General features: G+C 42.6%; 1 protein-coding gene and 1 long non-coding RNA gene across 2 annotated transcripts in view; one reads left to right on the forward strand and one right to left on the reverse strand.

Annotated features, from left to right (window-relative positions):
* LOC128748323 (uncharacterized) overlaps positions 1 to 25,388 on the reverse strand; it is a 59,197-nt gene extending 33,809 nt beyond the window's left edge. Inside the window, exons 1-3 of the long non-coding RNA XR_008412786.1 lie at positions 25,324 to 25,388; positions 24,839 to 24,877; positions 5,131 to 5,233 (exon numbers count right to left, since the gene is read on the reverse strand). This is a non-coding gene — a long non-coding RNA (uncharacterized LOC128748323). The remainder of the gene's footprint in view (positions 1 to 5,130; positions 5,234 to 24,838; positions 24,878 to 25,323) is intronic.
* On the forward strand, positions 1,020 to 2,822 carry msx2b (muscle segment homeobox 2b). The gene is made up of 2 exons (XM_053846974.1): positions 1,020 to 1,416; positions 1,769 to 2,822. Exons 1-2 carry the CDS (start codon positions 1,113 to 1,115, stop codon positions 2,206 to 2,208), a joined length of 744 nt encoding a protein of 247 aa, XP_053702949.1. The 5' UTR covers positions 1,020 to 1,112; the 3' UTR covers positions 2,209 to 2,822.
* Positions 25,389 to 25,652: the final 264 nt, after the last annotated feature.

A 25,652-nucleotide genomic window follows, 5' to 3' on the forward strand; every position in this document is an offset into this window, starting at 1 on the left:
CAGTCTTGTGTTGGCACAATATCTCCAAAACTATTTGGATATTTATGATCACAATTAAACTTGAGCTGCATGAAGATTTGAATTGGAGCCCATAAAAACATGAGTACAATTTAATGATCAACATAAAACAGGCATTTAAGATAATCACTTATGACTGTCATGTGTTAAAAGTTTCTCATGGATATTAGCATATTGCAGGATCCAACAACTGCAGGTCTTTAGGGTAGTGATGGAAGATAAAAAATAAGAGTCAAAAAATGAGGAAAATGAAAAATGAAAAGGAAGTAAATTATGAAGACAGAAGTGAATACTGTTCGTGGTAATATTTTTCGTGGTGTACAAGCCGCCTCTCAATCTGTTTTTTGCTTTGAGTCGCGAGCTAAAATTGGGGTACTGACCAGCTGCAAGGCAAACTTGCTGAGTGTTATATGGTGCACCACGAATTGCTCATAGGAAAACAAACCATTTTCTGTAGGGGGGAAAAATGCGGCTCCAAAAGTCTACCTGGGAAAATCAAATGAATATTTGAAAGCAGTAGATTTATAGCTTTTGTGACATTTGTCTACTCCCCTCTCATCAAAACAGGAAGCATTCGGGATTCATAAGCACATTTTCCTTGTTTTGGGGCCGTCTGGAATGGAATAATGCTGAGTCGGCACAAGCAAAGACCACAAGTCAACCCCTCAGATGATAATAATGGGATTTTTAAACGTTTACAATGGGGACTTTTTCAACATAAAGAGCTATTTTGTTTAGTTTGAAGCATATTTGAGAACAGATGACACGAGATACAGACCAGGATATCGAACTTATTTGATCAGAAGGAGGGTCCCGGGTTGCGATGGAGCGCCTCGCCATGATTTATGGCGCAGGGCTTTACAGGGTTAACCTGTCGCATGTGAAGTCACTGACAGCAAAACAAACGCTGCGCTCCCCGAAGGCATCACGGCTCATAAGCGTGACGCTGTGCTCTGATTGGCTGAGCGCACGGAGTCAACCGGACGCGAACTCCCAAACTCTCTCATTACACAACCGGCAGCCTCAACCCGAGTCCAGTCTCTCCAGCAACGCCGTCTCCGCGGAGTCCACCGGTGCCTTCTTCTCTGGACAACATGTCCACCGCGGACTCGGGAAGCAAGTCTCCGTCCAAGGAGGACGCGGCGGAGCGGACGGCGCCATCCCCCGCGGAGCAGCGGCATCACCCCTTCAGCGTGGAGGCGCTCATGTCCGGGAGTCGCCGGGGAGAGTCCGCCGCGGCTCGGATGGAGTCCGCCAGAGGAATGAACTCGTTATATTTGTACCGAGACGGCTTCGGTCCCGCGGACAGCAAGAACCTCATGTCTCCTTCCCCGATCAAATCAGAGTCTTCAGAGAGCGAGGAGGGCTCACTCTGGGTCAACAACACTTCTCAGCCCCGTGAGTCTTTCACCTTCTCTTTTATCTACTCTGTTTCTTTCACGCACACGTTAAACACATTGAATAAAGTGGTCAAACTCCAGAAATACTAGCGGTCAAATGTGAATTTTCTGTCGATATATATATTCTTAAGTAGATTGTTAAATGACATCGGGAAGTGTAAAACGTCTATGAAGTATTATTTTGTTGGAAGCATTTCACATTTCACAAATTGATATTTTCGTTTGTTCATATCACAGTTAGCAAAGTTACATTTCATATTATGTATACACAAACTACCAGTGAATTTCTGCTTGAAATGCCGAAGATAAATCTAGTGTATTGATGTGTTTTGCCACTGTTCCTCCTCCAGTTGTCAGTCCTTCCTGTCAGCTGAGGAAACACAAGACCAACCGAAAACCGCGGACCCCCTTCACCACGTCCCAACTCCTGGCGCTGGAGAGAAAGTTCCGGCAGAAGCAGTACCTGTCCATCGCCGAACGGGCCGAGTTCTCCTCCTCCCTGACTCTGACCGAGACCCAGGTCAAGATCTGGTTCCAGAATCGACGCGCCAAAGCCAAGAGGCTCCAAGAGGCCGAGCTGGAGAAGATGAAACTGGCCACTGACAACAAGAGCGGCTCTTTGGCGACCGCCGCGGCCCTCCACCCTGGTTTTACGTTTGCACTGGGACCCATGTCGCTGTACGGACAGTCTTACTCTGCCTACCACCAGCACCACAGACCCCTTCTGCCCCTCTCCTCTTTAGGACTGTACGCCGCTCCGCTGGGATACGGCATGTACCACCTGTCCTAAGTGTGGGATTATTTCTGGAGGATTTTCCCCCAAATGACATGGAGAGGATCTTTCCTTCCCCCGGGAGGGCGGCAGCCTCCCGAGCTCTGTGTTTACACGACTGTCTATACGAGGTGGCGTCAGTGTCCGGCTGTTTATGCGGCCCTGTTTACTTCTGCCACAATCTCACAGGGAGGAGACGCCAGCCAGCCTCACGAGTGCCTTATTCAACGTCGCCTTAATTAAAAGACGTTCGTGTGTACACTTGGCGGCTCAGACCAAACAAATGAAACTAATTTAAAGTGCCTTTCAAAGTCCAAACTGTCCCGCTGTACAGAAGAATTGTCACAAAAAATATATTTATTCTCTTTATGGGAAACCATTTTTTGGACGGCGACTGTTGTGTATTTATGACCATTTTAACATTCCTTTGAAAGGGTGCAACAATCAGTTTGTACATATATTTTCTGCAATTTTCTATGCAAAAGTTGTATATTTACATTTTTCTCTACGAAAATTGAATAAATAAGTTAACATATTTGATCATGTTGCCTCTGAAGCAGTTTAGATTTGATGCCTATTGTCTTTGTCTTTGGGTGAATTATGTTTTGACTTCAAATTGTTCCACTGCAAACCTCAAGTTACTCTTTACTTTCTTTTACGCGTTTGCAATTCGCAAGTGATTTATGTTGTAAGTCAAACAATCAAATATTTTTTTATGAATTTACTACATTTTTCACTTACTTGGCTTTGAAATGTGAAAAAGAACTTCTCGAATTGATCATTTTCTTATTTAATATTTGAAGTAATGAATGCCATGTGACACATTTAATAAACCAGACCAGAAATACACATTTCTGAAGCAAATGTAAAAGATAATAAAGAAAACAAAAAATGTTAAATGTGACAAGGTGGAAAAAAATTATAAAAATAACAAATAAATAAGTAATATTAGAAAAATACGACTGTCAACACAACTCTTGGGAAAAAAAAGGTTGTGTCTGTGGCGCCATCTAGTGGTTCACTACAAAATTGAAATGTGACTTCCGAGATAATTAATGTTAAAACGGCATTATATCATCATCACTTCACTAATCACTAATGTTTCAATAACACATGATCCGAATCAAATGGTTAATGTTCGATAAAAATTGAAACTGAAATATGGAAGTACCCGCATTAGTTTATTAAGACACACAGCTATGTGGTGAATAACAAGTTGCATCCAGTTCCTCCCACTGAGCGACTTAAATTAGAAAATTCAAAGTAGAAATGAGAAGTGACATCAAAAATTGCTGCATAATGAAGAGGAATATTTCATCTGCTTGCGTTTATTTACAGACTGATGAAGCCGTGGCAGCGAAAACAACCGCAGACCCAATGTGAACTCCCCGTGAGCAGATTAGGGAAATGGTGTTGTGTAATCTGGTTGTTTGTTTGTGTGCGGGACTGTAACGTGTGTGTGTATGTGTCAAATCTTTGGCTCGAACCACCGTCACACAGAAGCAGATGTTCCGGCGTCGCCTGTGGCGGACCAGCGGGGGAATGTGCAAAACACTTTCAGAGATGATGACGACACACACACACACACACACACACACACACACACACACACTAATGCGTCCATTCATATTGAAATGGTAGAAATACTCTTGCTAGTTTTAGTATGCACAAATTGGCCTTCAATGTTGTTTCCTAATTTGCAATGGGTCCCTTATTCTTCATTTTCAGGGTATATTGATGAATATTTTAGGATACTGTAATTGTACAACTGGTCTCTTGGATTTTTGCTTCATTTGTTTCTGCTTTCCATAGATCATGTTATTCATTTAAATATAGTCATTGGCACACTGAAACTTCAGTAGTCAAGTAGTGGACTTATTATTATGACTACTACTACTTACACTGCTACTTGTACTAAAAATAATAATAGTTATAATTTAAGAATTTTAAAGTGGAAATACTCAATGTCACTGTTTCTCAACGTGTTAATCATTCCATCAACACACTGTAATAATAATCATTATATTTAATCACGTCAGTAAATTCCTCTTCAATGACCAGGGAGAGCAGTGGTACTCACCTTTCATTCTCCAGTCAAAGTACAGATACTCTCAGTCAAACACTAACAGCTATGCAAAGGAAAGTTGTCACGCTTATTATTATTATATTATTACAGTGGAGCAAAACATAGTAAAGTAACTTGAGTGAAAGACATTAACTACTCAAGTACAATTTTCATCAGAAAACAATCATGATATTACTTACTAACCTGCTCAGTCAGTTCAACAGTACAACAGAGACACCAAGCAAAAACAACTGGGAATGAAAATGTAGTGGCAGGAGAAGTCGCCAACTTTAAATATATATATTTTAAATGTATATCAATTCAGTGGACATGTAATTTAATACTTTTTTTAAACTTGATTAAATTCACTTTAATTATCTGTCGACACTAGATATTACATTTGGTCAGATTATTATCATCTCGAAGTTGTTTTCCAAATGAATAAACTATTTAAGGAACAACGATCATACGATTTGCTTTTTGTCCACTGGATGTCACTATAATAAAAGGATGAGGGATGAGGCAGCGAAATCACCCAGAAGCCAGATTTTTTTTTTTTTTTAAATCTCCTGTTTCTAAAAATAACAAAAATCTACTAATGCGATATTATTGTCAGAAGTGGCGCGACCTTGTTCAAAGCCGTCCATTTGTGTGTGAGACATTTTGGGGTTTTAAAAATGAGCTCATTTTACAGAGAGTCTGAATGTGAGTGTAGTGCGTTGAATCTAACCCACAAATCTGTCTGCCACTGAGCCCCAGCTCTTTGTCTTAGTCAAGCGTTAACTCCCATGTTTGGTTGAGCCCTGGTGTAAATCTGGACATCATCCAGGGAACAACCCCGCACAAGCAATGGCTTGATACTCCAGGCTCAGTACCTTGGTGTTTTCCGGTTCATCAGTCCGAGAAATCTCCGACCAGTCGACGTTCCAAAACCAACCAGAGCAGCTCAGCCACAGGAGGCCTGAGGGGGATTTGCATCTGGACACAAATCGAGAGGAACACACATCTTCACATTAGTATATAACGTCTTACACACATTTATGAATAATTATTATGAGGCGTTGCCTCACTCCTTATCAAATTTACATGAAGGAATTCATTTGACTTGTCTTGTTTCATGTACCTGCACGATCAGATTATGAAAAGTTGCGTGTGTGTTGCGCTATAAACATGTTATTACAGTCTCATAGTGCGTAGCAAGCCCCTCTTATGCATCACAAATTAATGTGGCGGTGACATTAAACAGCACGGACAGATCGAGGCAGCCGTGTTACATCTCTCCCACTTCCATCCTCCTCCCAACACACTCCCCAATGAAACACTCTCCGAAGACACTGCTCCCATCACACACTCTCTGCCTGTCACTGCAGTTGTTTAGCAGCCACAGAAACCTTCCCATGTACACAAAACACTTGATATATAATTGATGACAATCCTTTCCCTTCTCAACACACGTTGCAGCAGGATGGTACGTGGGGCACCTTTTCGTCACACTTCAGAGGTCAGTTTCCTCTCAGGCATGACGACATGTGACATGTTGTTGTAGCCATATGATGATGGAGGGACATGGCTGAAGGATAGGGAGCTATTTTAAGACTCACATATGAGTTCATGTTCAACGCCTGCTGTGTTCATTCACAGACTATGAACTCGTGCTAGTTCAGCTAAACCTCCAGGCCACAGGTGCGTACATGTGTGTACACCTCCTTATGGGGACCTTTTGCTATTTTGGTAATGGGACTAAGTTAAGGGTCCTGGTTTAGGCTGAGAGGCTGGGGAAAGCATTATGTCAATGAAAATGCCCACAAGTGCCCACAAAATATAAAAAACATAACTGTGTGTGTGTGTGTTTCAGAACATTTCAATAACTAGCATATTTCCAAGGCCATTCACTTTCATTGGGACTGTGAAATGAATGGAAAATATTAAATTTTAACTTTATAAAACACAATGAAAACCAATTCAAGTTGCATCACCCAGTAAAGAAGTGTTAAAAACAGACCTTTTTAAACATGAAAATAGTCTTCATAATAGATGCAGCCAACTTGTACTTGGTTTCATGAGACGGTGTGGAGGTGTTGATGTTTCATGAAACATCTTTCAGAGGCCACCAGGTAGCACTCTCTGCAGCAACAAGTACTTAAGACTTGAACGACTACCTCAATAAAACCTCACATAATTTCTAAACCAAAAGCGCCATCTAGTGGCCTCTGAAAATTTTGCAGCTTTTACATCAACCCTGCAATAGTGTTTCACGATGCCTCATCTACACATGACTACAAACAGCTTTGCATTAGGCACTGATCATGACATCACAGTGAAAAAACAAGCCAAGAAAGGGTTTATACAGTTACACTATAGGGGCGACTGGTGAAAAATGTTCTGTGGGGATTTTGGCTGTCAAATAGTACTTACTGACGACAGTGTCAAAAATAATTATGAAGACTATATTATAAGCAGAAGAAAAACTTGGGGCACTGCAGTACAGTTCCCCTCAGGCAAAAGACTCTTGGGTGCTGAGTAGTAGAACTTCTAGTGCCATGCGACCATTTCATGTCTCACAAGCTGTGTGAAACGTAAAGGTATCGGTTTCCTTCAAAATACGAGGAATTACACATCAGGTGAGACGCAGAAGTGCACCCTGACCACTCTTCTACTTTGCATTCCTTCCAGTCCTTTTCATGCATTTTCTCCTTTTATTTCAAATGGCATCTTATTCTGGCTCGGTGTGGAAAACGTGGCTACTTTATTGAGATATGAATTTCGACGCCAACGTTCACATCATTACGACGAAGCGTGGCTCATTGCAGCGACGTCTTTCCAGCAATCACAAATCTGGACCAGACTCATTTCGCATTTCATGGCTGTCACTCTGAGACATGAATAAATACATTTGAGAGTTTGGAAGATGAGGGTGGGGGGCATTTCTGATGGAGCCATTCTTTGGGCAAAAATCTGTTCAGCATTCATAATGGCCATTGGGTGGGTCAGGAGAAGGTCAAGACTGCAAATATCCATATATTTTCCCATCTAAATGACCAGACCTGCATATATTTACATGGCAGATAGCTCCAATTAACATTTCCTTTACCACCAAACTGTTCCTTAGCAAAGGACGAGTAAATAAAAGATTGCATTTGGAATATAGACTAATGCGGTGCAACTTGTTTTGGATGGTTAGGTTGTGCTCATGATGTCAGGGAGTCTCCTCACAAGCGTATAAAAACAAACGTATTGGAACCTAAGCTGTATTTTTAGCTTCATTACCAATAGACATTCAGTTTATTGACTCTGATTTGCTAGTTCAATGAAGATGGTTAAACAAAAAGTGCCCCTGCTGGACCCCCAACAAAACAACTTTGCCCCATGAACCTTTTATTTGCTCCCCGGAGCTAATCTTTATCTATACAAGAGCTGCCTTCTGTTCCTTGCGGGGCTATTTCAGAAGGAGTTTTGGATTAACAGGACTTGGACTTGTATCAGAATGAGGAAGCAAACTTGGCTTTGCTAAAGAAGACGCGTGCCAGTGCTGCTCACGACCACCGCGGGGATTTTATCATAAACTTATTCCCACACCATCGGATGCATTTGCATGGATGAACGTTGATGACTCACAGGAAGGAGGAAAGACCTCCTGAAACATGACCTCTGAGCAGGGAACACATCAGCGGGGTCTGACCGGATAGTGCGTCCCGAAGAGTCAGCAGAAGCCTCCGCTGCTGTGTCATACTAAACGGCCGATGACCCGAGGCCGGTGGCCGTCCGCTTTGTCAGTCTAACAACGACTGTTTGGCCCTTTTCATACCATTGCAAGGGCAATGTGCTGTGTGTGACCTTTCGAACGGCGATGTAACATGACAGGAGTCATTAGTGTCTCAACAGCACCCAGGGCTGGGAGGGGATAGAAACCAACCTTAGAGTTCTTAAATTCTTGTCTTAAAACTGGCGCTTCTCCTCTGCTGGATAGAGATGAACAAAGTCACTCCATAAAATGCTGACGGAGTTGGTGTCCAGTAGAAGCGCAAAGTCAGTTGGTGGAGTCTTTTGGCAGAGACTTCGCTCTCCACTGAGAGTGAGCAGTTATATTTCAAACCATGACACCCATCGGATGCGCCGGATTTACCTATGTGTTGCGTAACCGCGCCAAAAACACATTCACTGACTGGGTAGCGAGACATTTTACTTCAAAGTTCATCTAGGAAAGTGACCAGCATAGGACGTGGTTTCTCACACTGCCCGCCTGTCAAGTGCACAGCAAACTCCTTCTAGTCCCAACTTTGTGTTCTTAGGTTTTTGTCCTTTTCATGTTCTTCTGGTCCAGTTTGTGAATTTGGACTTTTAGCAGAGTGAGATTGACACGCAATGTGTAATTTGTCAACTTGCTCCTATTTGTCTGCCTTTTCAGTGGCAATTAGTTGAATAAGTGGGAATTCCTTCCTTTATTTCTGCACATATCGGGGACATCATAGTACGATTTCATTGACTATCACCTTCATATCATCCCACAGATTGTGTGGACACATTAGTCATGTCCAGTTGTCATTAAAAATACACCCAATTCCATTTGGAAAGTGAATGCACTTCACAGAAATCTCTAGAAAGTAAACTCTGCAGCACATCCTGTAACTACATGGGAATAGGCTTTCTGCTGTTTCTAGACAAGAGCGTCTCAAATAGTGGGGCACGACCAGGCAATCTGGGGACGGGGCGTGTTGTGTGTGCTCACGTCGAGGCTCAATGATAGTGGAAATACACTGACCATAACCGCAGTCAGTGGCAGGAGCTGAGACAGAGGCTGCTCAACAACTATTGACACCGCTGCATCTATGAAACCCTTTACAGCAGCATCAGACTCGGAATCAGCAAAATAAACACAGTATAAAGTGATTGCAGAAGGTCCATGGATCATGGACCAGAGCACAACGCAACCACAATGCCATTTAGATGTTCCCCCAAACAGTCATTAGCAGGGTTCTCCACAAGGATGTTTTTCCTAGTCTAGATGTGTCAGAAGTCAAGGGGTGAGGGGGGACGACAGGGTGAATTGTACGTCTTCTCCCTTAATGGTCTACCTTAAAAGGCAGAGCCCTGCACGACAGTCGGAGAGGGAGCGCTGACATTGTAAACCACACATCGCCGCAGCTGAAAGTGGGTCAAAATCCCTGCGTAGGCAGACCCTGTACTGCAAAAGTGCAGGGCAGAACCCTGAATAAAGTGCTTCGCTCAAAATTGTCCTACAAATAGCGCTAATATACAGACATAATCGTGGTGCTCCTTCAATAATAAGCTAAGGTTTTGTTAACAAAGTCTCCAGTTATTCATGTAAAACAAGCGTGACAAGGCAAAGTCAGCAGACTAAATTGAGATTCCACTTATACATAAAAACATAAAACAAAGGACACAGAAGAAATAATTCTATTCATTTATCATCCACTCTATTAATTCATCACGAAGACCCTCAGGAGTCAAACATATTCTCCTCCAGCAAGCTAAAGACAAATGTTTTGGTCGGAGGCCTCTGCAGTCAATAGATCTTCCCTGACAGGTGTTTTTTATTCAGCATTGACGCGCAGTGAAATCTAATCTGGCAGAATCTGTTGCTTTGTGCGTACACATGTGAGCGTATGTGTTTGTGTGTGGGAAAGAGGGAGACAGACTGTGAGGGCCTGCATTAATATTTATGTTGATGCATTTGTCTCTGCGCTCAATTATGGACACTGTCATGAAGACATCCAGTTTGGACATGTGATGATGTTGCTGCTCACTAAAGTACCACACAGACGAAGAGAGGATGTCAGTGAACCAGCTCGCCTCTGGGCTTCGGTTTCCACTTTGCACACTGTGAAACCTGTTCTATTCTAGGAACTTGCCTAAAAACAGAGTGGAACACAGTTCTGGCATTTTCTGACACTCCTTCCTCTGCCGCAGCTGCCGTGCCGTCGAGACAGAAGAGGAGGGGAAGGAGAGAGGGGACGAGGTGTGAGGCTGTGTCAAGGCTTTCTTTACACTCGTTCCATCTGTTGGTCAATTAGTTTGCTCTTCATGCACGAGAAGAGTTGATGCTGATTTGTGTTGAACCAGAGCGAAGCGATGGAGCATTTTAGGACCACAAAAAGGAGACATATTTCTGAAATTTGACCTTGAGCTAATAGTTTAGCTGTATAAAACTAGTTCAATAAACAGCCAGGTAGCAACAACAAGACCTTTAAAAAGCCAATAAAAGATAGTAAAAGCCATCACAAAAATTAAAAACAAAAATAGAAATGCATAAAATAGCATAAAACAATTTAATACTCCTTTAAATTCTGTCGACCCAGAGCTCTCGCCTCACTACGCTTTATTCATCTGAGTGGTTAAAGTGATTCGCATAATCATCTGGCAAACCACACCGCCAACAAAACACGAAGTTCCTCCATAATTCCAACATAACGCTCCCTAGGATGAAGCGAAGGACAGGCTCGGACGTCCGCTGCAGCAGCTGTGGGTCTGGCCACTGCGGCCGCTTGGCCGGAAAATACTAATGCAGAGTGGCAGAACATGAGGTGTGAAGAGGAAGCAGAGATGTTGAAGGGAACATTTATCAGGTGAATGGAGAACGGTGACCGAGGACTCGGGTGTGAGCCATCAAGTGTACGGGATTCTGCTTTTCAGGCTTGCTTTGAACAACCTTGTATTCTCTCTGCATGTGAAACTGCCATGTGATATATGCAATAACATCTATTTTGTCTATTGACCACATGAGTCACAGTCTGTAAGGCATCAATGTGCATTTCAAGTTTTGAATAGTTATGAGTTGCAACACCCAGAGTGGTGCTACTGTGTGGTTCACATATATGGTACCTTCGCAAATATCTTAGGATTACACCACAAATATGAGTTTTACAATTACTATACCACACTATCAAACATGAAGTGACATGCTATGCTTAATAAGAAAGAAGCCAGCAGTCACTAGCAAGACCAGCATTTCATTTTCCTCTGGAACTGGAAGGCACTCAAACACAGCAGCTCAATGACACTTATCCCTGGAACTTCGTCGCTTCCCCTTAATGTATCCTCGATCCTTTATCAGTCGTAGCGAATCAAAAGAAGCTAGTGTCTCCCAAGTCAACTCCACTGGCTCTTCAAGATCCTCAACAGCACCTCTACACGAGCACAACCCTTCATACCTAACTGACCTTCAACAGGATCATTCCCCCACTCCACTCTGCTGACGTCCACCTTCTCCCCCCCATCACCAAGTCAAAATACCGCACCCTGGCAGGTCATTCGCCATCGCTGCACCAACTCTCTGGAAACAAGCTCACCTCTTTCGAAAGTCAATTCAAGGCCCGCTTTTCAGAACAGCTTATGAAATACTATTGTACTAATACTATGAATACTAATGACTATTATTATTATTGGTAAGTCCGGGCCACTTTATTTCAAATGGGACTCTGTGGTGTTTAAGATCTGAGTTGGATGCCCTATTTATCCTACAGTCGAACTGAGTTGTTCCTGTTGCCAGTGAGGGTAACATTGCTAAGCAAAGCACGTTGTGGAGGAAATTACTCCAGTTGAGGTCAACAGAAAAAGGACTAAAAAATGCCCTACACCGATAAATTTTCCTGGACCGAGGTGACTCACCAGATATGACATCATCAAACGACAGAGTCTCTACTGTGTCAAAAAAAATGTTACGATGCGAGAAAAACAAACCTGTCGCTCAGATTTCTTTCATCTCTACACGTCTCCTTCGTGCTGAGGTGCAACGGTCGAATTGTTGCTGACCGCTCTGACCCCGGACACCACCTGGTCCACCTGCACCCCTTCAGCTGGCGCCCCAGGAACCAAATCTACAGCCTTGAAAGTGCTCTGACCATCTGCTGCCCAAACAGAGAAGTTTGATCTGACAGTTTGGGTTCAACTCCACTGACGTAAACAAGAATGAAGAAAGTAAATTGCTTTTTTTTTAAATTTATTTATTTATTTTTTATGTTGTTACATTTAACAACATAACTTGCCATTCCTGTGTCTTAGTCGTAGCATGAAACACAACTTAATTTAATGTAACTTTAAGAAATCTCGCTGCACGAAGACTTCATGTTAACATTGGTTATGGTTCAACATTTTTTGAATGTTTACATTGTTTTTTTTTTTGGTGGCTTGCCACTCCCCATCACAAAAGGGAAAATGTATAAACAACACAAACCAAAGACAAAACCTGCACCTCCAATATAAACACAGCGTGACAGTGGCGCGGATGTCCATCAACTGTCACCCACTAAATCACTGATATTATCTCCACTGACACGGAGGGTGAGAGAACCAGTGTCCACCTGCCACACACCAAATCACATGCAAACCTCAGCGGCCCCCCGCTGACATGCACGGGGCGGGAATGGTGATCTTTGAAGAATGCACATGAATAAGTGTGGTGGAAGCATTCAGAGGTTTAAATGTCATCAGCAGCTCTGTAAAGTCATGGACGGAGAAGATAACTGTAACGCAGTGTTTCAGTCACGACCCTTCATTTTGGTCGTACTAGTTTCTCATGTGGACGCAAAAAACAAGGTCATTTAAAACTTATACATTTCCTTTCTGCTGATCATCAAGCTGAGTTGTGCCAAAAAGAGAAGAAGAACAGGCTAAATGTGATTATTGGCAGCCATTAAACCACAGAGAGATTTTGGGATGGAGCAGAGCCTAATGTGAGAGTAAAGCTGCGACAGATGTCTAGTGTGATTCATAAACACAGATTTACGAGGATTGTCAAGTTCATATGACAAACTGATGGAGCTCCCTTATTTATCCAAAAAGCTCCATAAGGCTGGCAGAAGGAAATCATTTTGAACTAATAAATCCGTGACAGGAACTTACTTCGAGAGCTCTAACAAGATACAGAGAGCTTTTATCGGTTCATATTAAGGAGTGAAGTGGATTTGTGATTCTTTTTCCAGCTATGGAGGCTAATTCATGCTCAGCTACAGGCTTGTTGACCCTCCATTTGGAGCATTGCACAGTGATATAGATCGTGATATGAGTCCTAAATTTATCGGATTTTTTTAAAGCAGTAAATAAATACGCCTCAGAATCCAGGTGCACCGTCGCAAGCCTAAAACGTGTGTTTGAGTAAGACAGAGTTGTCCTTCAGTGACTTCCACCGACTTAGAGTTCCTGACGGTGATACAGTGGTCATGACAAAGATTGATTTATTTCACAAAACTGCTCTGATCTTGTTATAGGGCCCGAGCTGCAGCGTATTAAGGCCTAAATGAGATCATTCAGAGCCTGACCGATCGATGGTGGGATCCACTCTGTCTGTTGCCAAGACTGTGCTTACACCGTATAAAGCCTGATACCATGGACAGAAGTGGAGCATCGGTGACCCACTTCATTATTATTAATATCCAGAAAAGACGATTGGGTCTGGGGGACGGTGGGTTCACTCAGGCATCTATGTCTGCTGTACAGCAAAGACAATGATATGAAACAGCATAAGCATAAATCATTCATTCTTCAATCAACCATTCTTTTTGAGCATGAAGAAACACCACAGAACCATTTGACTCCATTGAACCACCTATGTGACAAAGTGCGACACAGAAGACTGTGCTCAGTGTGAACGTTGAAAGCAAAAGTCTGCTTTACGACGTGTATGGATTCAAGCCTCGAAGACCAGACTTAACTGTACAGTTTGAATGGTGAGCAATATGCTAAGAAAGGTAGGTTCAAGTGTATCGTATGATCTTTACGTATAGCAATGACAACCAACACTTCCTGTTTCCTTATCCATGGTTCAAATAAACAACTATACTTTACTTGAAATAATCCACTGACGCTGACCATCAACTACTGTGTCAGTTTGAATGATGACAATGTCACAAACGGAGAAAACACAGCTGAGCTCAACAGTTCAAACACTCAACTCGATCTTCCATCCAGCAGCAGCTCAACCATGGACAGTGTATCACTTTGCCCACTGACAGAAACGGTAGGCATAAAAATGTTTCCCATGAAAATAAAAAAGAAAAGTTTCAGTCCTTTTACCTTGCTAACAATGGTGCTGGAAAGTACAGACTCGTCAAAAGTTCCTGACAAGAAGAGTTTATAGCGGCAGTCGACTGGGTCCAGTGTGTCTTCCTTGGTCCTTCTCAGTCACCAGTGCGTCAAATCCTTCAGTTTCAGTCAGCACAGAGGACTGTAAATCACACTTGCTTCACAGAGCCAGACAATAGAGGTGGCAGGTGTCCACAATCTGCAAGCACACAATTGTATTGCCTGAAACTATGTAGACACCATTCACTTCTATGCTTACTCCTTCTGTTAATCTCATCTTGGAGTCGACACACGGCACAGCTTTCTTGGGCAAATCCCTGCAGCGCCACTGGTGCATGAACCGTCTGTCACTGCACACTGCCGGTTCCACTTTGGACCCGGAGTGCAATTATAGATAGCTCAGACCAGCATTTCTAGATTAGAGTCAACTCAATCCGAGAAGGAAGCAAACCTGGATTTCTTCAGAGACAAGTGACAGCCACATTGAAAATCCCAGTTTACCTATAGTCCTGTCCACCTGACCAGTTCATCTAACTGTCGAGCTCACCTTTCCAAGTGGATGGTGCTGCGTTTTAATGGACTGAGTAGAAGTTTTGGAGGAAACTGAAAGTTCTGGGATGTATTCAGAGGGATTATGGAATAAGGCTTCACACTGCAGTTTGTCATAGATGACTATCACACTGCCTCTCATAACACAGCTCAAAAAGACACTAAACCAAAGACCTTTTTATTTTGAAGAGCCAGAAGAGCTGTTTTGTTGTGGCGACTCTTTTTAAACATAGAAACTAAGCTGGGCGACTGAAACCTGGAGGAGGTGATTAATAATCTGTTTCACAAAGTCAGTGACGATACAGAGCTGAAATATTTTGGGACTGCGAGAAAAATTAGGACATTTGTAGATGAAGCACTTCTCGCCTGGAGTTAAACTGCGTCACAATTTGATGTGCACGTAAAGCGGTAACGGGAGGGTGAACCACATTTTGGGGTGACGCAAGCCTTCAAGATTGAACCGTCTCACTGAATGACTTGGATCAGTGCGACTCACCGCTGCCAGGATTTGGGCTTATTTTGTGAAGTTTGGCAAATCTACTTCAGTTCTCAACAGATGCTGCACGGTTCGTCCCTGGAAACTTATTCTGGAGACAAACTATATGACAGGTTCAGCATGAAGCATTTGCGACAGTAGGACTGAAAGAAGGAGTGAAGCTGAGGCATTTTAAACCAGACCCAAGGGTTAGAGTACCAGTAACAACCTCCATCCATCCCATAATTGTCCCTACACATCACTGCATGCACTCAGAGTGAAGCTGTAATTGCCACTCTGTGTCACACCCCAGGACCTAAAGCTCCAGAGCAGAATCTATCCCGTCCTTCCTGTTTTGTTTTGGCCAGCAGATGTTTTGTTCTCCAATGGAAACGCTGGTTCACATTTGTCCTACTCATCCGGGGAATTGCGGCTTCCAAATTTAGACACAATACATCTCTGTAATGGACTGTTTCTGCGCTCGCACAACCAGGTCAGCAACAAGAGTAAATAAGGACGAGTAATGAACACTTAAAAACAAACTTGAGCTGAATTTCAATTCCATCATTTATCAACTTATCCGAAAACCAAGCACAAATGTCCTTCTCATTGGTGTTGAATAACGAAACTCCCCCTGCCATCACTGCTCTTGACCCTTGAACTGCTTCTACAAACCCCCTTAATGGATTCAAGTCTTCACTGGGAGAGCAGTGTGTGAAAGGTACAAGAAGACGGGAGACAAAATCTTTTTGTCCTGTTGGGTCATTAGCTTGTCGACGTGCTGCTTTGAGTGGAGGGAAATCTCAGGGGGATCCGGGTGATTTGCTGAGTGTCGTCCCACGCAGTGTGGTCGAAGCCTCCGACTGTGATTGACACGCTGTATTAAGCGGCATATCAAAACAGTTAGCGGGTGGTATTCGACTTATCAAGGGCATCTTTAGTGATGCGTCACACTGAGAATTCCCACTATGAACACCTGGCAGGACTCCTGGAGACAGCGCAACAAAGAAAAACATGGTTTAAAAATAGCATCGAGACAGCTTTTTCACTGACTAGATATTGTCTTTTATGTAAATAGGAACAGTAAAAGCAATGCGGCACAACAAGGCAGAAAAACGTGATAGATATAAGGGGTATTTTTGATAATCATATCTTCAAGATGTTCAGCTATGAACGAAACTTTATAGCAAAGGTAACAGAGGGGAGCTTGGATCAGTCCTATTTCGGTGAAGTCTATATTCACCACAATTCCACATCAGATCAGATAATGTTGAGTAGTGATGGATAGATGAGGTTTCATGAAACAGTGTCCTGGTTTCAGCGGCCACCAGATGGCACTGTCTGTTGTAAAACGTTTGGACCTGAACAACTATCTAGTGGCCTTTGAAACTGAGGACACTGTTTCATCAACCCTGTATCATGATACATGATACCATGAACTTCTGCTGAGTTGAGGAAGAACAATTTGGACTAGCATGTACTGCACTGCATGTTGCGTGGTACATTACACTGACTGTGATCATCCGCTGGATTGTAAACATCATCACTATCAGCCAGTCACCCATCCTCACTGTAGCATTTGTCTAATGGGACTGGCTATTGCTAAATTAGCATTTTGTACCAATATTTCTGTCAACACATTTTTACAATACTATTCCAATTATTAGGGCCTGATCTAGACTTGTTTCTGTGCTTGTAAAACACTGTTCTTTGTTTATTTTTTCCTTATTTTTTCACTCTCCCAGCAGCTTCAACGCATCACGCAATCTCTCAATGCTCCTTCCTTAGCTCAGTTCCACATGGAAGGAAATGATTCTGCTGAATGATGATCATAACTCCTGAGCAGCACCAAGGTCATCCAGGGAAGGACTGTGGAGCTCGACATCGACCCACATCAGCTGAAAACAGCAGCTGACTTTCATCACCCTCCGCAGTGTTGTGGACCACAACACTGCAAATAATAGTGAATAATAGCGTCGCCACTATTATTATCACTTAGCAACTAATGATGTGCGCAGACAGTGAGAGAGTTGCTGCACCATTGAGCAAATATCACGTTTTCAAAGGTCGAAACAAAAATGATGAGTTGATTGAAAAAGGTCACTGCAGTCGAGCCGGCAGGAGACCAAACAACACATAATCATCCATGTTGGAACCAATAATCCACGTGTCAGTCAGACAAACACACACGAAAATCAGTCTCTGGATCTTCCACAACACAGGCGCCAAACTAAGGCCCAAGGGCCAAATCAGGGTCACAACGTAATTTTATACGGCCATAAAAGCTAAAACACATTAAAAAAAAATAAAAACGTTCAATTTGAATGTTTAACTAGCTCATCCACAAATCAAGTTGATATCAAGACCAACAGAAATCAGTGGGTATTCTGATCTTGGAGATCATGCAAGAATGAATCTAGAATATTCAAAAAAAAAAAAAAAAGATAAAAAGGTCCTCACATGTGCCACGCCGAACACAACCTCCTCGTGTGGCAAACCATGTTCTGCAAGCCAGGAGCTCAAGGAGGCTTTTGGGGAAGCAGTTTGAAAAATCATTTTTGGTACATGACACCTTGATGTCTAACAGAGGACAAACATCCTTCAACTTCACACTGCGGCCAGACTGGAAGCCGGTATCTTCTTATTACGAGTAACAGCAGAGACGGCCACCCAGTGTTTTCATGTTAACATAATCACATTGGACAGCCGGAAACAACTACAGTGAAACAAACAGATTATTGCAAGAAGTGATGTAAAAAGAGAGCGAGACAGACTCCAGGGGAGGTGGCCTGACGGCGAGCCAGCTTCTAAATCTTCCCAAATCCCTGGTGATCATCATCTGCTTGATGAAACCACTAAATGCTTCCAGAAATGTAAGATGGAGAGGAGGACGAGCCAAACCCGGCAGTGACAGAAGCAAAGCTAATGAATCTCAATCGCTCGCTTCGAGCTGCCACCAGTGGGGGGGACAGGAGGGAGGCCCAATGAATTGCTTTAAAATAAAAGAATAAATGCCTTGAGAAACTACCTATCTATCTATCTATCTATCTATAGATAGATATAAAACATACAGATCAATACAAGGGACCCCGGCTTACAGCGTTCTAAATACCAGTTTATATTGATCTCGCATTGATTCATTGATCGGGCAGCACTCCGGGCTTGTTTGAGTGCTGTCGCCGCACGAGGGAATGTTTCTTCACCGTACGCAGCCCAGTCATGTCACCTTCCTTTGTGGGGGCTACGAAATGTGCACAGTGATAAGCACATGGTTATGTTGTCATGAATTAGAAACCTGTCCAGGGTATCACCTCTGTCCCAGGAATTTTTGAGGGCTACACAAATCATACAGTTGTTTGGCACTTGCGATCGCTGGTGACTTAAAGGTCGACACCCACAAGCCTCTTTCTTCTTCCCTCTCGGGACAGAACCCAGATGACGTACGGTCAAAAGAAGATAAAGTAGGTCCATTTCTTTTCTTCTACGACTTCCAACTTCGTTCTATACGTTACACAGTCATTACATTAATCGAGTCTTGGTTGAAGATGCTGATATGCTGTTGCATGCAGTTTGCATACATTTTTTTTCAATGTTGAAACTAAAAGTCAGACTATTTTAATTTTAATTTAAATTAAGTAGTATTTAAGGAGATTTATTTCTTGTCCATGCTGACATTTGTTCAGGTTGATTTCATTTAGCTGTGAACCGTGTTGATGTAATATAGCAGCAACTCTACTGTAGACATGAGTGTAGGTCCATGATGTTCCAAAGCCCCAAAGACCCAAGAAAACATACACAAATGCATTATGGACCCTCGTATATGTTGTCTCCGACTGAGGCGGGCGTTGAACCATACGACTTGTGCTTCTGAGCAGCTGTTTGTGAAGTCCTGACAGGCGCTGACCCAGGTCAGCGCGGCAGGAGACACACTTATATCTGTGAGAGATGAACTGTGCACTGACCTTTTCCTGCTAGAGGATGGAACAGTGACAGTGGCTTCAGCAGCGCCCTATATCTTCTCAGCACGACCGAGGTCGTGGCGCCCCAACACCGCAGTGATGACTTCCACGAGTTCCTAAATCAGCCAAGTCATACTGAAGCAACAATTGGCAGTGCAAGGAGGGGGACGCGAATAGGGGTGAGGCAGCTCAGAGAACCTGAAGTCACACCAGTCCTTAGAGTGCCGGCGTGGTGCAGGTTTTGTTCCAGCCGATAAAGCACACACAGTTTTAACAAGTCAGGTTTCAGATGAAACAAGTGACATCAGAATGACAATCAACTGACAACACTTCTAAGACACCTGATTGGTGAAAACTAGGGATGCTCCGATCAGGGTTTTTGCTGCCGATCACCGATACCACCAATCTCCGATACCAATCACATGGATAGACAATGAATTTGTAATCAAAATGATGAGACCTTCTGTGTACATCAATGAACCATAAAATAATTTTAATTCATATATGTTTTAATATACCTCTTCAAGAAGGCAAAAAAAGCCTTGCAGAATGAAAAATGAAAACTATCATGTTGAAAGGACAGCTGAAAAACATTAAATTTGATATGAGACGTCGCAGTTTGGTGAGTCTCTTTCGACTTTGCTATGTCCGTGAAATATTTACATACTGGCCGCTTTAGCGGAACTCCGAGACACAGAGCACTGCATTTATGAAAGTTTCCACTCCAGACGTTTTTAAAAGTTTCAGAGTCACGTGACTGACGAATGCTGCACCCGACTCCAAAGCGTCAAAGGATCTAGTTGTTTCTGTCTCTGCATAAACAACACCTGAGAAAGGCTGGTCACTTAGCTGATTATTTCTTAGCGTTCGGAATGTCACGCTCAGACCGGTGGGTGTTGCTAAGCGGAAGCAGCCTGCTGCTAAGGAATCAGAAGTCTCGCTTTCATGAGCCCGGAAAACTCCCTGCTCCATCATGTTTTGCAGACAACATCCTAGCTAAAAGCCTGTTCATCAGAGCAGCGGCTGTCACACCTGATCGGCCTTAACCGTCACGCTGAAATCGGAGCATCCCTAGTGACAAGGTGTCCTCTTGACGGGTTGGAACAAAAACCTTCACTCACTGCAGCCCTACGTGGAACCGTTTTCCCACCCCTGTGTTAGACTGTACTTAAGATGTGTCCAGGATGCCACCTTAATAAGGTGATCCAAGCACCTGAGAGGTCATCACTGGGTACAAACAAACTATTACAATTACTATTCCTTTAAAGACAGTCTTCTTCTCTCTCTCTCCCCACATGGGCGTCTATTTTTCTCAGAGTTTCATAACGTAGATACTCTGTGGCGAGTTTGCTGGGTTGACGTTGATTCCAAATGACATTGTCACTTGTGTGTATTTTTAGCTGACGGTGCATTCCCAGGAAAAAATAAATAAAAAAAGACATTCTGTTTGAACTTGCAGTTATTCCTTATATGAAACAATCAAATATATGTATAATTTTGTTTTTTACTTTCTATCTTTTTTCTTCGTTTTTGGACGATAATAACCACCAGATGGTGTTTCTAAATTCCTTCAAATGAATGAAGAGTTTCTGCCACAGTGGCGTAGGTGTCTGTCATGACTGGAGACAGCTGGCAGAATTGTGGACTGGACCTTCACCTCTCTGTATCCCTAACTATCTCACCCAGAAAAGCAGTTGGTGAGGATGGTAAACAACAACACAAAGACAGTGGTTTGCAATATGGCGGATACCTAGGGAGCAGGCCTGTCCTCCCGTTGGTTTCAACCTTTTCACTGGAGACTTCAAGCAACACGCTGTGGCCATCTATCGCAGGTTTTCTCATGACTCAGCAGTTACTGCCTCAACTCAGATGGAGAGAGCAGGAAACAAGAAACACGACTGCTCAATTCTGAACCAAAAACTTTGCGGAGTTTGTGGAGTTAAAATGGACTCTCTCTGGGCTACAAAAGTCACAAGGTTGAGGAGACACATAGAAGACGTGTTAAATAAAACCAGTCACATCTACAATAGTTAGACTTTCTGATTTCACCAACCGTGTTTTGATGGACAGATAACTAAATCTGCACTGACAGGATTGGTCCAAGAATACTTCAGTCATTGCTGTTTATCCATAAAAATCTCTGCCAGACGTCAATACAGACAATCCAATACCTGTCGGAAGTCAAATATCTCGTAGCCGACAGAGAAGTGAAAGTCGGTGGATGAATAAACGAGAGTCGAAGAAAAAAGTTGTATTCATTTTATCGATGGGTCTTTCACCTGAATCATTTCACTGATGAATTTCATTTCATCTCTTCATGACTGTCGCTTAAGTTGTCATTAACTAAACTCTCAAGGCAATGAAGTCATTAAGGCGAGCGTGAAGACGTAGAAATCAATGAACCCGATTGTAGCACATTACAGAAAAATATAATTCCACACACTTCATCTCACCCAACACAGGTTGAAATTTAATCCCTTATTATTGAAAAAAAAGTTATTTAAAAGTATTCAACATCATACTGATCGTCATCGCCATCCGAGTACCAGACGACTGTGTTGAGAAAAATAATAAATGTCAGGAGACACCATTAGTCAATCGCGTCTTATAGCCATCGGCATAATTCTGATCCGGAAGGGTGATCAGTCTGACTGAAAGTCCATCTGCTCCTCCACAAAGTCCTGCTTTCTTCCACTGACAAAGCCCACCTCTTTCATCTGCTTATTCCAGTCTTCATACCCTCTACTGTACCCTGGTAGAACATTTGCTTAGGTACCAAGTTTAGTGCCACAGGTCGCCCCAATTTCAATCTCCTGCTCCACTGCAGGCCAGGCAACAGAAGGGCCCCTATTTTGCTCGGAATCCATCCAAAGTCAGTCATGATAATGGATTGTGTCTGCTCACATAACTACCCCAGCAACTGTCCTTCAGCTAGATGTATCATTCTCGAGCAAAGGAACGTGACACACATGGTGCAAGCATGATGTTTACTGAGGGGGAAAATGGACTTAAAAGTATCACAACAGGGTCAATGAGATCACGGCAGCACCGCCGATCAATTCCCCACTGACACCCCATCAGTCATAGCAATTATGCCGGCGACAATGAGAGATGGCTGTTGAAATGGGAATGAAGAGCCGAGGGATCCTTTTATCTATAACTCTTCACTCATCATCACTCGGGTGTCTTATTGTTATCCTCACGAAAAACATTCACTTCTCCTCGAATCAAGGCAAATGGAAAGCGTGCCTCAAGTCTGTCAGTCAAGGAAGTCACTGGAATAAGAGAACAATGGAGAAAGAAATACATGGATTTATTCGGCTCAGACTTCATTACCTATTTGCATCTGTTTTGCTGGTGAAATTTTAGAACGCTAACACCACATTTGTGTCTTCATTGCTGTGCTACTGACTTCACTCAAGAAACAGATTCAGCTCAGTCATCCAGCAGATGCTCAACTCTTCTGTAACTGGAGGCACTTCCTCTTCATGTTGACAAACTGACGCTTTTTCTAGCCTTCCTTGAGCTCTGCTAGTTTCGAGAAATGAATCTTGTTCTGCTGTTCCCTGCATAGCTTGCCCTCTGAACGGCATCATCTCCACAAAATGAAACGTTTGATTTGTCCGGCTGCAGTCGGAGACAAAGTAGAGAACCAGAGAAGAGTTGAATAAGAAATGAGAATTCATGTGCAAATTATCTGCATTGACAGGTCGACAACAACTGAATAAGAGTGTGGTTAACCTCTGTGAGATTCACAACGCTATCTGCACAGGTGATATATTTTCCTTGAAATGCTTTTTAAGGAAGAACACAAACTTCATTTTTCTGGACTCTTGGGAAACTCCCTCTGGCACCTCAGCACTAAAGGGATCTTTAAACTCGCACTTAGGTCATTTAGCCTCAGATAAGTCACTGCTGACTCTTTCCTATTGTGGGCACTACTTTGTTTGTGAGGACCTTTGAGCCCCCAAAGCTTTCCAGAGGCAGCCAAACACTATTTCTGTCACACATAGAGGAGGGACAAGGGGGCAAGAGCAAGAAACAAATGATCACCACTCTAGATCCCTGATGCTAACCCAAGAGGACTGTCCGTCAATGGAAAGACAGCTGAGTCACGTCGATTTTTGTGTGCTCAGCGGTTCACACGACACATCTGAAACTGGACACTGTATATTAGGTGGGCTGTTTGTCCATGGTGTCAATCTGCAGCCATTATGACCTCCTACAAATAATGGCTATGGTTTGTTCGGCAGACTGCAGCCAATTTCCGGGCACAACAAGATCATATTTAATGAGAATAGCTTTATCGTGAGCAGACAGGAGATGTAGTGTTATCCCCCAAATCGTTGCTAATCTCTCTAATCTGGCATGTGTCCGACTCACAACGGCTGTGCTGACACGGTGTTCCAACAAGGCAGCTTCTAGCTTGTCTCATCGACCTGAAGTTTACAGGATGTAACCTTGTCGGTTAAGACAATGAAAATGAGAAATGCTTGCAGCTACTCACACAAATCCCACCCGTTTTACTACATCCAACATTTCATGAATCAGTAGTGACCTCCTTTTCCATTCCATAATTGTTTTCCCTGTGTCTTGTAATGTGCTGCAACATCCTCATCATTTCAGAGACACTATACATTGGAGCAGAGAATCACATCTCGGACGAGTCTTTGGAATGGCTTCTTGTTTGTAAAATTTTCCACTGTGAAAATTTTACTGTAGAAAAGGTGGAGTATGGAGTACAAATTCCACAAAGAAAGGGTTGCGACTTTCCTTGCTTGATGCAGCACCACTGCCGCTGAGATTTATTACAACCTAATGTATGTGTTCTTTCCTGACCTACAACTCTTGCATGTATCAAGCTAATGTCATTGTTCTGCCTCTGTGCCAGCCACCTACTTTAATACTGGCTTTACTCAGACAACCACTCATGACATCTCTACACTTAACTTGCTTTCAGAATTGTATTATTTTCTTCTTTCCAACGTGACACAGAAATTAAAACGTTATTACGTGCGACATGCTGGGATGAAGCCGTAGTGGATGTGACATATTTTAATAACACCAAGGGAGCTGAGGATGCTGATTTCAGGGAGACCACATGGGGGAAGCTGCAGGAGCGACGCCAAACAGCTCTTTGAATTTATGCCTCATCTGTTCCCTGGCAGGTTTGGACTGTAGTGAAGTATCAATGCATCACATTCACAGATCAGAGTTTTAAAAGTGGCATTCATATGGGTGTAATATGCAAGGTACTTTCAGTCAATTTTCAACAGGATTCAGAAAAGAAGAAGCATTGTGAGCGGCTGGTAAACGCACAGCAATAACACCATAAGGAGGATTCAGTCGCTCACATAATGATATACAACACAGTGGAAATGGTTTCCATATAACTGGATTGTAAATTGACTTGTGTTAGTCCTGGTCATCAGAGGTCAGACCAATAAGAGCAGGGCTCTTGATTGATCAGCTATTTATGAGTCTGCACTTCTGGGATGAGGACTTCTAGTTCTATTATTAGTTGACATGAATAGAGAAAAAAAAAATAACAGACGTACTTACAAGGTGGAGCCTGAGATGCTTCAGTGATGGATGCATCCTCTGGAATGAAAGATAAATCAAATTATGACAGAACGATGCCATAAGATTTACTGTATATCAAGCAATAAAAAAAAAAATAATCTCAACATATTTGTCACAACATGGATTTATTTTATATTGTCATATTGTAAGTTAAATCACACAATGTTTGACAAAATAAAAGCGTGATTTAAAATAAAGATGAATCAATTTATTATTAATATAAATCTGTATTGTCACATTTATTTCGTTAGTAATTTTAAACAGAATATTGTACTTATCCATTCGAAAATTGCATTTAATTCAGTTGGGATTAAAACGGCTAATGCTAAACTTGAAACCTGTTACGTAAACGTTTTCATTAAAAGCAGTTCATTCATGAATCAGCGTTTGAGGTTTCAACTCTTCTTTAACACTTCATTTAACAGGTCGCATTTTGTTTCAACTTATTAACTATAAGTACAAACCTTGTCACCACGAAGTCGTTCAGACTCTTCTTCTTTGATTCATTCACGTCTGACTCTATGAAGGCTCTCTACTGCCACTCAGGTTGTATTGTGAATTGCACCTTTTTTTCCTCACAATGTCTTTTGTTTTAAATGTTTAAATATGCAAAGGTAAACGGCCAAAAGCATTTTGTGACCTCTGAGTGCTTTTGTTGTCCCAGTAAAACTCACCTTCGTGTGCCAACCCTCTCTCTATATTTTAAAATGTCTACAGTACCCCATGAAAGAGAGCACCTGGCTCTTAGAGTTAATACTGGCTGTAAGGGATTTTACAGGGTCATTGTGATGCT

This window comes from Synchiropus splendidus, chromosome 17 (genome assembly GCF_027744825.2).
Source record: "Synchiropus splendidus isolate RoL2022-P1 chromosome 17, RoL_Sspl_1.0, whole genome shotgun sequence".
NCBI lineage: Eukaryota > Metazoa > Chordata > Actinopteri > Syngnathiformes > Callionymidae > Synchiropus > Synchiropus splendidus.